This window comes from Pyrus communis, chromosome 11 (assembly GCF_041283825.1).
Source record: "Pyrus communis isolate YQ-2024b chromosome 11, ASM4128382v1, whole genome shotgun sequence".
NCBI classification, from domain to species: domain Eukaryota; kingdom Viridiplantae; phylum Streptophyta; class Magnoliopsida; order Rosales; family Rosaceae; genus Pyrus; species Pyrus communis.
Window position 1 is genome coordinate 27,462,818 of NC_142575.1, and position 13,755 is coordinate 27,476,572.

Below are 13,755 nucleotides of genomic sequence, written 5' to 3' on the forward strand. Positions count from 1 at the left end.
CGCAAAATAAAATAAATAAAAATGAAGCATGGTGTTGTGGCTATGTACTTATCTGCCTCCCCTATGTTTTTGGGTTCAAAACTACTTAGTTTTTAATACAAAAAGTATGGTGTGGTGGTTATGTAGCAAAAATATTACCGTACAAATATAGTAATAGGACCACTCTTGCTCTTATTATCACTAGAGTTCATCTCAAGAAAAAATTATGTGTTAAACAAATCACAGATTATGATATTAGTAGCATACTTATGATGAATTGCCGGTTTTTTTGAATGCATTTTTGCTCACCTTCTAAAGTAAGGATGTTTCTCATCTCGCCCGGGTTGATTGTCGTTACATTTGTTAAAATTTTGAGATTCATGTCTTAAATCAATTAAACCAAATTAACCTAATGGTAATCAATGAGGTACTTTAGGGGTGTGACCTTTAAACAATGACAAAATAAACTATTAAATGATATCATGTAAGAAAATGGGGGGCTTTTAAAGATTATATCTTCAGCCTTTTAAGAATTTTTAATTTATTATGATATTCCTAATTATAGGTTTATTAGCAAAAGTGACCTTTTATAATGAAAGAAATTAACTACATATATTTAAAACAAGAAGAAAAAATGGGTAGCAAGAAAAAGATTTTTTTTTTTTTTTTTTTTTTGGTAAAGTTGAGAAAGAAAAAGATAGTTCCTATGCGGTTACACACCTCACACACCTTCAGGACCGACCCTGCATGCCAAGCACAACAATAAAATATTGAAATTTTATCACCGGTTCGGAGACTAACAAATCCATTGGAATAAAGTGCCACGGCATGCTCGTCGCCTGCGGAGACTCGAACCACATGAATACCCTGTCTTTTAAATTTTTGGATTGCACGTGGCTGAAACTCGTCATGCTGCTCTCCGTGGCCAAGACAGAAGTTAGAACCTGACCCAAAAGAGTACACTGGTCCATTGTCGGTTACAGCTACGACGTAATTCGGACCAGCAACAATCTGAACTATGGAACCAATGCCCTAGGGCATGTCAATCATTTTGGGAGTTGGGCTATCTATGGTGTCTCCATGACCAAGTTGACGATGTGTGTTGGCCCCACATGTATAAACACGACCTTGTCTTGTAGGAAACACGGTAAAATTAAGCCCTGTAGCAACTTGACACAAATTCTAGCTATTTAATGTCCAACTACAAGTTGTATAAATAGGAAAGGAAAAAAGAATTGGAGTGAAACAAGTTCCAACAGATAACTCATGAAGATATAGTGATACACATCGACATCAGAGAAGATAAAGAGTGGAGTAATTATGACCTAAGAATGGAATAAAGCATAAGATCCATTTACAACAATGGAGAACGAGAACTTGGGCCATTCATAGCTATATTTATTAGTTTTTCTCGATGAAAAAGAGGAATGTATAATTGGAAGTGGTCCGAATCAGACCTCTGAGACCGAGCACATCATCAATGAACGTATTTAGCTTCAAATTCCAGAAGCCTTCAAAAGGCTTCCTAGTTTTTGGTTTCTTGAGCTATGTGTTGGGGGAAAACCTTTAGAGTACACAACTCTAACACAAGTATTGGAAAGACAAAACAAGTAAACAAATTACTTGTATTAACTCACAAAATATTACAACACTCACAAGGATACAACTTTAGAAGCAATGACACTCACTCACTTTCTAGAGACAAACTCTAGATCACTCACACTCCTACAAGACTATTCTTGCTTCTCACTCTCACTTGGTTGCCTACTACTACTTCTTGATTTCTTGGTTGGTTGGTTACAAATGGTGTGAATGCCTTCTCCTTTTATAGGCATGGATGGAACCTTGGAGAAGCATGGATACATCATGCTAGAGATATCTAGATAATTCCACTAACTTCCTAAGCTAGAATTATCTACCCAAATCTTGAATGTTGGTGGAAACCTCACCATTCTTCTAGACTCTTCCACCAACTTGAACTTTGCTAGAATTCTCTAACATATGTATAGATCTTTCTTTGTCCATGGGCTGGATCCATCTTGGGCCAAGGCAAATTACACTTCAACATAAACACCAATTGGGCTGGTGTTGATCTTCAACAGTCCCCCTTAACACCAGCTCATTCTTTCCTCCATGCCGAGTTGACGATGAAGCTTTTTCATGCACACCCATTTTCATGATATGGGTTTCACATCTCTTTGCTTTGGCATTAGATTCCAAGCTTGATTTAGCTCTGCTGCAGTGATCTCTTTTCCCAACTTTGAGCCACTCAAGTTCAGCTGCTTCTTCTTCTATGGCTGCGTTGGCGTATTTAGGATTTTGCTTCCTGATTCTTGTTGACCTCCTTAGTTATGATTGTGGAGTTGATACTTCCACTTCACTAGGTCTATCTTCCTGTGGTTGTTGATATACGCCAGCTTGTCAAGGGTTTTGGGGCATTGCTTGCTTAACACCATCACCATCAAGTGAATCCTCAGATTCATCTGGTCTCAACTGGATTCGAACAGTTTGCTCCCCCATCTTTTATTACAGCTTATCTTCAATTTCTCTCAAATCAGGCAATGCTTTTTTTTTTTTTTTTTTTTTTTTTTTTTTTTTTCTGAAGACCACCAAGAAGATGCTTTATCAAACACCACATCTCGTGATGTGTAACACCTTCCAGTCGTAGGATCACAACATTTCCACCCTTTTCTTTGGATGTCGTATCCCACAAAGATACATCGAACTGCCTTCTTGTCAAACTTGCTACACAAGTGACTTGGAACAAATACGTAGCACACACAGCCAAATACTCGAAAGTAACTAAATGTAGGTTTCATATCCCATAGTTTTTCAAAGGGTGAGACAAATTCTAACCTTGGTTGAGGAAGTTTGTTGATCACATGAGCTGCAGTTCTCATTGCTTCGGCCCAAAACCTTCCTGGTATATTCTTGGCATGGAGTATACTTTGACATATCTCTGCAAGATGTCGATTCTTTCTTTCCACTACACCATTCTGTTGTGGCGTGTTGGCACATGTGAACTGGGGACGTATTCTACAATTTCTTAGATACTGGGAAAACTCATTCGAGGTATATTCTCCTCCATTATCTGTGCGCATGCAATGGATCTTCTTTCCCACTTCTCCTTTAACTGTATCTTTAAACTCTTTAAATTTTGAAAATGTTTTAGATTTTTCTTTCATAAAGAAAACCCAGACATACCTGGAGAAGTCATCAATGAACGTCACCATGTACCGCATCCCACTTATCGATGGTTGCTTGACGGACCCGAACACATCAGAATGAACCAACTCCAACAACTTTTTTGCTTTAAACTTCGACTCTTCATATGGTAGTTGATGTGCTTTACCATACTGGCATCCTGCACAAACCGTGTCTGTTCTCACGTCAAGTTGAGGTAGCCCCCTTAAGCATTGACTTCTTCATCATCACATTTAGCTTGTGATAGCTAACGTGACCCAATCTCATGTGCCATAAATCTGCTGTCTCGTTCTTCCTTGTCTTGTCTACGTATGCAGTTTCTGCTGACATTACATAGACTGACTGCAGTCGCCGTCCTTCCATTGTTGGCGTCCCTAAGATCTTGAGGTGTCGATACACCTTCATATCTCATGGACCAAAACAAGACATAATTTCCTAACGACATCAGTTGTAGCACTGAAAGCAGATTTTTCTTCATACCTAGAACATGGTAGACATCTTGAAGCGGCACATGATTAGTGTTGTATCAGGGCTCAATTACTGTCTTACCGATGTGAGCCTCAAGTCGTTAGCCGTCACCACTAAGCGGCCTCTATTGTACTCAGTCAAACTTTGTAACTTTTTCTCATCACCTGTCATATGGTTTGAGCAGCTTGAATCCACGATCCAATCATTTTGGTAGTCAATCGACTCTGAACTTGTTGCTGTGAGAGCTGACTCTTGCTTCTCCCTAGCAATGGATGCTTCAGCGTCCCATTCTTCTTCCAGGGCTAGAGACGCAATGACGTCCCAATCATCTTTAATTTTCTTCTTTGAGTTAGCGACGTTACTTTCTACAGGCTTTTTGAACCAGTAATCCTTCTCTATGTGGCCCTTCTTTCCACAATTGTAGCACTTGCCCTCAAATCTTTTATTATTCTTGGACTGACCACGGTTGCCATGATACTTCAGAGTTCTCCCTGGTCGAGAACTCCCTCCTTCTTGATGACCTTTTTCCTAGTCACCATTTCTTTTAGATCCACCACCAGCATGCTGCTTAAAGCTGCCTTTACTTTTGGTGTAGAGCGCTTCATCTTCAACTGTGGTTTTCAAGGCGAACATTGCCTTACCTGCCTTGATCTTCCACTTCCGCAAAGCGCCACTGGTGTCTTCTTCCGGCTGCATAACTTCATTACCACCGATGACATCCCAAAGATCTTGGCCTTGTAGGTAAGACTCCATACACGTCACCCACATGTTGTAATTTTTGTTGTTCAACTTCTTGATTCCTCCAACAACTTGAAGATCTCCCATCATGTCGGAAAAGCTTCGATAAGCCGAACAAGATTAACCAATAATCTTGCGAAGTACTAAACTTCTCACGATTCTCAAAAGTTTCAATAGAGACGGTCCCTGATCATACCGCTCTGATATCAATTGTTGGGGAAAAACTTTGGAGTACACAACTCTTAACACAAGTGTTGGAGAGACAAAACAAGTAAACAAATTACTTGTATTAACTTACAAAATATTACAACACTCACAAGGACACAACTTTAGAAGCAATGACACTCACTCACTTTCTAGAGACAAACTCTAGATCACTCACACTCCTACAAGACTATTCTTGCTTCTCACTCTCACTTGGTTGCCTGCTACTACTTCTTGATTTCTTGGTTGGTTGGTTACAAATGGTGTGAATGCCTTCTCCTTTTATAGGCATGGATGAAACCTTGGAGAAACATGGAAACATCATGCTAGATATATCTAGATAATTCCACTAACTTCCTAAGGTAGAATTATCTACACAAATCTTGCATGTTGGTGGAAACCTCACCATTCTTCTAGACTCTGCCACCAACTTGAACTTTGCTAGAATTCTCTAGCAAGTGTATGGATCTTTCTTGGTCCATGGGCTGAATCTATCTTGGGCCAAGGCAAGATTACAATTCAACATAAACACCAATTGGGCTGGTGTTGATCTTCAACACTAAGAGTGATATTTCTATGGTAAAAAAGGGTGATGTTTATTTTACCTACAAGTAGAAGAATCCAATAACTAGACACATCATTTAAAAGTAATTCCATAATCCAGAAATCATAGTGCAGGGGTTACAAATTAAAGGAAAACAGAAGAACAGAAATTGTAGTTCAACAACTATACAGCCTTTGAACAGGGATATTCATCCATAATACTACACAATGATTCGGTGATTCGTTTCCCAAAAATCCAACAATTCCTATTGTTGACACAATGAAGGGAAAAATTCTCCGCAAAATCCTCCATTAGCTTTACCCAGAAGATCGTATAATATCCACCGATTCTGACACTTTTTTTTATCTATTTGAAAAAAAATTCATTGTCATTTATAATACAACAATGAGCATATAAGTTTACCTGTTTGCAAGGAAGTCCCTTCAATGCCTCAACAAGCCTAGGCCTAAAAATTGGCCGGTTTGTATCTTTATGCCCGCAACAAAATGATGAATTATCCTCACATGTGAAAACCTGTATCAGTAACCACATAGCGCCATTACATGGCTAGAAGGATGGTCATGCATAATATCTAAAACGCTTTGCAATGCATATTCAGCTTCTCTAAGAGTGACAATTGCCAAGACACGAGCACAAATTTAATGCATCAAGGCAACTCTTAGAAGACTAACATGAGTGACCTACTAAGTTTTGTGTATATAAGGTATGGGAAGTATAAATGGTACATAGGTACACATGAGTACAATGATGAATTGCTGATTAGCAATGTGGGTTGTAATTTGCATCTGTTGATAAAAACAATCTTAATTAACCATAACTTTTTGCCAGCAGCTATCAAGGACCAGAAAATTGTACGACAAACTTAACGCAGCATAAAACAACAACAAAAAGTTATCAATATACCAATAGATCGATCTAGCTAGCAAACCTCTAGAAGACATTATATTAATATCATTGTTCTATTAGCAGATAATCTAAATAATGTCATTTTCTGCGAGTCTTCCAAACGGTTAGGTAATGGAAAGCAATCCTATATATTACAGTTCCAGGTTATTTTAAAATCTATATCTTATTTCTCATTTTCCTTTCAACCAGAAAGTACTTAAAAATAGTTTCTACTGCTATGCAGATGGATTGTAAAAATCGAAAAAAGAAAAAAAGGTAACTACTGGCAAAAGTTTATTAGGCAAAATAATTTAATACCACACAATTCAGGTTGGTTTTGTACTTACACCTTAAATATAGATACCAACTAATCTCAATGCAAGAATTTCAAGAATCTAAATAAATAAAGGATTAAATTTCCAACAACAAAATCATTTCATGTAAAATGGGTAATTTATGATTGACTAAATTAGAAAACTCCCAGAATATGTTACCACGCACATTGGTGTTCTTTCCCACAGCCAGTACTCCAAATTGCTGATAAAGTTCATTCATAAATCATAAGAAACTGCAAACAATAATGAAATAGTACATTGCGTGCTGAGGTCTCAACCATGTCAGATGATTGCTCCACCGATTGCAAGAACCTCAAAACCCGCTTCCATTTCCCACCACACCGATTAAATAGCTCACTCTGAGCATCCCCTTCCATTTTAACATATACAGAATGGGACACGCATAGCTGATATGCCGCAAAATCCACCAATGACCGAAACTTGTGAGGGTATAAGCAATGACTCCCTCCAAATGTTCTGGAAGTTAACTCTAAACGTAGAAGATCAATGGCGCTAAGCCTTCCCAAGCTCAAGATTTCTAAAACCAAATGCGACGGCAAGCCCTCCATTGACACCGGCCTATACACCGTGGCCATTACGAATCCTTCAAATCCACCAGCACCAAGAAAATGCCAAATAAAATTATATAACTATAGTCTTATATATGGGGCTTCCACTTTCTATAATAAAATTGTATGACTTGTTTGTACGAATAATTGAGAAATTCAAGCTCTGAGCTAAAAGTTGGGGCTTCCATTTTCCAAGCTTTGAGCTAAAACACTTTGCAAATTGTCAAGAAGGGGGGGTGTAGGAAGGATGTGAAGTGTTGTTTTTGTATCCTTCAAACTCGTTGGGCGATTGTCAGGGATGCTGTTAGAATGTTTGATATAAAGTCACATTAATCCATCATGATGACGTGCATGATTCTTCACAACATGATTGTGGAAGATGAGTATGATTATAATGTCATTGATGAATATGAGCCAGACACGATGAATAATTCCAGAACACAAATATATTGTGCTTATGACGTCACCAAATAACCCGTGTAATACGAGCCATTACAAAGGGATGGACGTTACAATGAAAGACTCATTCAACAATATACTTCATTTCAGGACGCATGTATTCACAATGTCCGACAAATTAACTTGATAGAGCACCAGTGAGAATTCATTTAGTGTGTTTGTTTTTATTTGGTGTGTTTTAATTTTATTTGTTGTGTTTTTTAAGTTTATTTAGTGAGTTTTTTTTTTTATTTGGTGTGTTTGTAATTTTATTTGGTATGTTTATGTAATTTTATTTGGTGTGTTTATATCCTTTGAATAAAGATTCTCTTAGTTTAAATAAATTACCAAATTAAATAAATATACTCTTAGTTTAAATAAGGTGCTAAATTCAACAACTTGGAAACAACATAAAGTACTCTATTCAATAAATAAGAAATTACAACCCAAAGTGATTGGAAAATTATGGGTTCTGATTAAAAACAAATTCCCTAGTCCCTCGTGAATGGAAAATCATCACCTAACCAATTTTTGTGCTAGGACCATCTCCTCTTGTGGTGCTAGTACAATCTTCTCTTGCTCTCACTTCTCTTGCACACCTCCTATGCACCACGTCCGCTTTCTCCGAGTTTCAAAAATATTTAGAATTCGGAGACATCGCCTCTACATACTCCTTCATAATGTCACGATCTTGTTGAGCCCTTCTTTCTTCTTTAAGCTCTTCCCTTTCTTGCCTAAGTAGCTCTCTTTCTCTCTCATTAGCTTGAAATAATCTCTCAGCAGCTGCAACTTTTACCTCCTCTCTAGTCTTATCAGCCTCAAATTTAGTCATTTCACGCAACAAAGTCAATTCACATTGGCAATCAAGTTCTTCCATATATTTTGCATAATCATTCTTGGAAGCACTCATTTTTCTCTTTGAAGCCTTCTTACCTTGAGACATAATTGGATAACAGGTTGACCCCGACCCTTGTTTAAGGGTTGCTTCTAGCACTTGTTCTGTGTCGCTTTCATGAACATGCGAGTCATGATCGAGCGTAGAGTGTAGAATGGTGCTGTTCATGACAACTTCTGGATCGACAAGCACAACTCTGAATTTAGGACAATTTTGACAATATTCCTTCCAACATTCCCATCGATGAATGATTTGTTTTTGTTTTTGGTCTTGGCATTATACCAAGTTTGTGCTGGAAGTGTCTGCACAATGCGGGAAAAGAAATAATTATAATCAAAGTAGCTAATGTAAATTTGGGTATAGTACAAACAAATAAATAATATATTGTTACCTAATCCGCGAAATTTTCCCCACTTCAAATATTACTACTAGTTTGTGACAAGGCATCTTTCCAATAACTAAACGATTGGCTGAGTATTCTCCAACGACTGGACATCGATTCTTTCGTTCTTTTCCAACCAATTTTCTCAAGAAAAAAGGTATGAATAAGACTCCACATTTCTCACAACTGCATCTCATTACCCGTAATCAGATAATGAGTAACTTCAACCAAGATAGAACACAACGTAACATCTTCAATAAGTGTCCTATTCGTACCTGCATCATTAGTCATTTTTTGGAAACCAATTGGATTGAAACTTTGAGAAAAAGATTGGAATGTGGTTGAAAGTATTTGAGAAAATATGAAATTGTGGTGTAAGGTAGAAGATAATGTGAAGGTATTTATAGAAAAGTAAAATCAATTTTTTTTTTCAGATTTTTTATTAATTTTTAACATTTTTTAATTAATTTTTTATTAACTTAATTAATCTCTGCCGTTGGATTTAAAAATTTTGAAATCCAACCCTTCAGATTATGCCACGTGGCACAACGGTAAAATATCTTTTTTTTTTAATTTTTAAAGGCGAATAACGTGGACCGTTGATCTGAAATCCAACGGCTGATATTGTGCCACATCATCTAGCTGTTTATGGGAGGTTTTATTTATTTATTTTTTTTTATTGTTGGAAATCCAATGGTCCAGAAAAAGTATCCGTTGAAATCCAATGGACGAGAATGTGCCACGTGGCCCAGGAAACTGTAACATTTCAGACCCCTGGATCGCAGGACCCACCGACTGAAAAGCTGTCGGTGACGCGCTCCCATGCCCATGTGTGCGACACGTGCCTAACGCAAATTTTTTTATAATGTGGCTGACGTCATCCTAACGTCAACTTGGCATCACCTGGCCTCAAGCGCTCGAGCTTGCAACTCGAGCCCGCCCTCTCACTCAGGCACCCTCAGCCCAATCGCCCGCATGGCTGGAGCAAGGAGCTAGGGCTATTGGGTAGGAAATTCAGCCCGTCCACCGGGCTATTGCATACACGGTGGAGTTGCTCTAACCTTGCCTCTATGAAATAATTCATAGATCAATATCGTCACATTGTCATGCAACGTGATTAACTTAGGTTTATAATGTAATTGGCATGTCGCTACCTTGTTTTATTTGTTTTAAAAGAGCCGAGTAATATGAGTTAATTATAGTCATGATCCCTAAACCAATACCAAAGTTTCACAACGATTCCTCCATTCAACTATTAAATGTTGTTACTATATTTTGTCATGTGCTGCACTTTAGTCCTTCATCACCTCCTTCAATTTTTCCATTGGTCAACTTGCGTATTTCATCTTGCATTGATCTACTGCCCATGAATTGGCTATTTATGAAAGTTCAAGGAGGTACTTAGGCTTTAAGGGTAAAATCAACGAAATAGAACCAGCCTTAAGTTTGTAATACTCATTACTCATTAGTCATTAATTTACTAATAATTTTATTGATTAAAATAACAAGCCTAGGCTGCAGCATCCAATCATTCAAAATATACACATTGATCTGAAAACACGGTCTCCTAACAAATTCAATGATTCATTTCATCGGATTATCAAAAGAGAATAATGGAATTAAATGAAGTGCATAAGGTCAAAGGGGTAAGGGACAACAGCATTCAGCTTTTAGCTTAGCATGCAAGTAATCCTTCTTTAACGGGGAAGCAAGCTAGTGTCGACTAAGGATTCCAATATTGGTCATTCGGTCACTGATTGCACTGTATGTAGCACCGGATCCCTGGCATTTTCAAAACCAGGGAATAAGCTTGTGTTGACTAAGGAATTCAGAAATCAGATACATAATTTCGCAGTTTTGTAACAAAACATTAGTAGACTTTACTTACCGAGACTGTTTGGGTGGATCATGATACCGCGACTGTTCAGGTGGATCAGGAGAGTCGAGATTGTGTGCCAATCTAGTGGGCATCTAACCCGTCTTTCTAAATCTTGACACGAAATTCTAAAATATAGTTCAACCATTCGAGTTGAATGGTTGGCCCCTGATCAAGCTTTTGAGTCACTACAAATGTTCTCAATTTTGAATAACTTTTTCATTTGCTTGGAACACAATCACATGATATTATTACTCCACTCATATCTTCCTCCTATACTACCACATGCCAGTACTGCTATAAATACCTTCCACACCCTCCATTTTTCTCTTCAAGTCTAGCTTCTTCTTTAGTTCCTTCATTTTTGGGAGTAGCATTACAACTTCAGCAACCACCATGGAGTATAAAGTCGAATCAACAGAAACTCTGAGGTTATCTTTCTCTCTCTCTCTCTCTCAACACATACAGAAATATCACTGCATTCACATTTCTTTCAGCTTAATTAAGTTGTAACTTGTAAGTAATTTTTCGATTAATCATGGATGATTAGTATATAAACTAATGAGAATGACACATATGCGATGATTAATCAGGCACAAGTGTGCAGCATGCTATCAACAATTCAATAGAATCGAGCACTTAGTGGAGCACATGAGAACCTCATACCACTCAGCTCATGAACCCATGTGTGGAATTTGTAAGAAGCATTGCAGATATTTTGAATCTCTCAGGGAACATCTTATAGGTAACTAAAACAAATTATGCAGATCAACTGAGCTTAGCCAAGTTGACTATAAACTATGTTTTCCTCTTTCTGCATCCAAGTTCAAATCCTTCTCTTCGTAGCTTAAATTAATTTAGCGTAAAGTACATCTCTTATACAGAAAACAGTTATTAATTACATAAATTAATATCCCAAATTTCTTTTGCAAATATTAATTCTATTATTTCTATTTTCAGGGCCATTGCCAAAACAAGAATGCAGAAATATATTCAGCACCAGAGGATGCAAAATTTGCTTAGCCATCCTCGAAAGCCCGTATGCTCTTAGGGTTCGCCAGGACAGATGCCAACTCTCTGGTGGCAATGCTGTATTAATCCGCACATACTACCTTATTAATCATGAACTTTTTGCCCAAACCCTATTTGCTATAAATTTAACTTCATTCCGTATAATACATGTCAGGGATTACTTGGTCGCTTTGCTAATCTGGGCATTCGTGACAATACTAAAAGTGGTAGCACAAGAGGCACTCAAGTTGTTGCACTTGCTTGCAAAATGGTTGGTGGAGGCAGCGATGGCTCCCTAGATCTCTGCGCAAATGTCTGCCTCACTGATGAATATGACAACATCATCTTTCAGTCTTATGTCAAGCCACTGATTCCAGTCACAAACTATAGGTATATATGCATTTATATGAAGAATTATACTAACTAATATGTAACGTATGTAGCGTATATATGTAGGGGAGTGATTTCAGGGGCTCTTCTTTATTTCTGATTGTCGAATGAAACAAAACAAAAGACGAAGATATTGTGAAAATCGTACTTCCTAAAATAAAGATGTCGTTGCTTTAAAAGAATATGGTCATCATTTCGGGGTGTGATTTAGCGATTGAACGGGTTCATTTTTATATACATGACCGATCATTTTGCTTTATACTTGTATATATACAGGTATGATACTACTGGTATTTGTTGGATTATGTGGCCAAGTGGCCATATACTTTAGAATAAACAAACCAAAGGTGGACAACACCTTTCCTTGTTTTGGGGAGGAAAAAAGGTTAAGTTGTTTTGTTTATTTGGTCCATGTGAAAGCCACGGGGTAGTTTTCCTATTGTTTTAATTGGCAGCATTTGTTAAAGAAGCCGAAAGCAAGAAATAAGAAAATGATGAAAGGAACATCATGATGAGGAAGAAAGCATAAAGAAAGCATCCAAGGGGAGAGCATTCGGCTCTCCCATGGGAAAAGTTGAACATTTTATATTAAGGCATTTGTTATGCCTTATGGTTGTAGAGAGAGTTGCAGAGAGAAAGGGAGAAGAAAGAGCTCATTTTGCAGAGAGCAAGGAAGAGTTGCAGAGAGCCTAAAACAGAAGAAGAAGCTGCTGCTTCATTCGGTTCGTAATCATCTACCAAAGTAATTGTTGTTGTAATAGCTTTGAGCTATATGTATAGAGAAGAAATTATTCTTTATATTTCTTTCTCTATTTGTTTCTTTGGTGTGTGTGAGCTATTGGGTGTATTGGGCTTTTGGGTTGTGAGATTGTCAAGACTTTGTAAACTCCCATTTGGTTGATAGTGGATTATTGGGTGAGCTCCTACTGCTCCGAGGACATACTCCAGTTACACTGACTGTAGAGGAACCTCGTTAAAATCTTTGTGTCTTTTATATTATTGTTCTTGCATTTTCATTTGATAAAATTTCCTGTGGGTTAGCTTGAGTTGGTTCCATTTAGTTTGGTGTTATCTTAGCACAACAATATTCGCCCTGAATACTTGAGGGATGCAATTCCCTTGAGGCAAGTGCGAAAGAAGATCCAAGACTTCCTCTGCAATGGGGAACCAATGCGGAAGATTCGACTCCGAAGTGCACAATGACTATTTTAAAGTACTAATTAACAATTATCTATATATATATATATAAATATAGGATCACATATATACACATACAACTTTCCATTGCGAATTTCAATTGTAATTCTAGTTCTAAACGTGACTGACTGTGTATAGGGATACTGCAAAATATCCTCCATTGATGAAATCAAGCAAGCTCAGCAACTTCCTCAAGTATCTCACACAAGCATATCTTGGGCAAGTACCCAACCCTGCTATTAGTTCCTTATATATATAAATATAAATATAAATTCTAGCTAATATTAGTACTAATGCAATTTTACATATAATCTATATAGGTGTATGACATTCAAAAAGGCATTCAAGATCCTTATGAGGATTGTGTTGCAACAATGAAGATCTACAAGAGAATGAGATCCCAAGTTCACAAAGTAGAGGCCTACCCGCTCGCTACTGACACTCAAAACAGGAATAACCTCGCGACGTGGCGCCAAAATGAGCTTGAGAAGATGAGACCAGATCAAATGATGGAAATGTCGAGGTCTGATTACTACTGCTGGTGCCTGGACTCTTATAGTGGCTGAAAGTGAAAGTAGGCACCTAGGGATGGACAACAGTTATTTACCCATAACCGTTT

The 13,755-nt window shown here is 37.6% G+C and overlaps 2 protein-coding genes across 2 annotated transcripts in view; both read left to right on the top strand.

Annotated features, from left to right (window-relative positions):
• LOC137742081 (nuclear/nucleolar GTPase 2) overlaps nt 1-13,755 on the top strand; it is a 41,386-nt gene that overhangs the window by 19,498 nt on the left and 8,133 nt on the right. The gene's annotated exons all lie outside the window — the stretch shown is intronic.
• Nucleotides 10,878-11,976, top strand: LOC137742831 (uncharacterized). The gene is made up of 4 exons (XM_088679455.1): nt 10,878-10,969; nt 11,132-11,283; nt 11,499-11,629; nt 11,725-11,976. Exons 1-4 carry the CDS (start codon nt 10,935-10,937, stop codon nt 11,974-11,976), a joined length of 570 nt encoding a protein of 189 aa, XP_088535581.1. The 5' UTR covers nt 10,878-10,934.

Bases quoted from the DNA above. Each gene is read 5' to 3' on its own strand.
- LOC137742831 (XM_088679455.1), top strand. From the start codon at position 10,935: ATGGAGTATAAAGTCGAATCAACAGAAACTCTGAG. The intron at 11,284-11,498 runs GTAACTAAAACA...TTCTATTTTCAG, and splicing joins TCTCAGGGAACATCTTATAG to GGCCATTGCCAAAACAAGAA. The intron at 11,630-11,724 runs GTATTAATCCGC...AATACATGTCAG, and splicing joins AACTCTCTGGTGGCAATGCT to GGATTACTTGGTCGCTTTGC.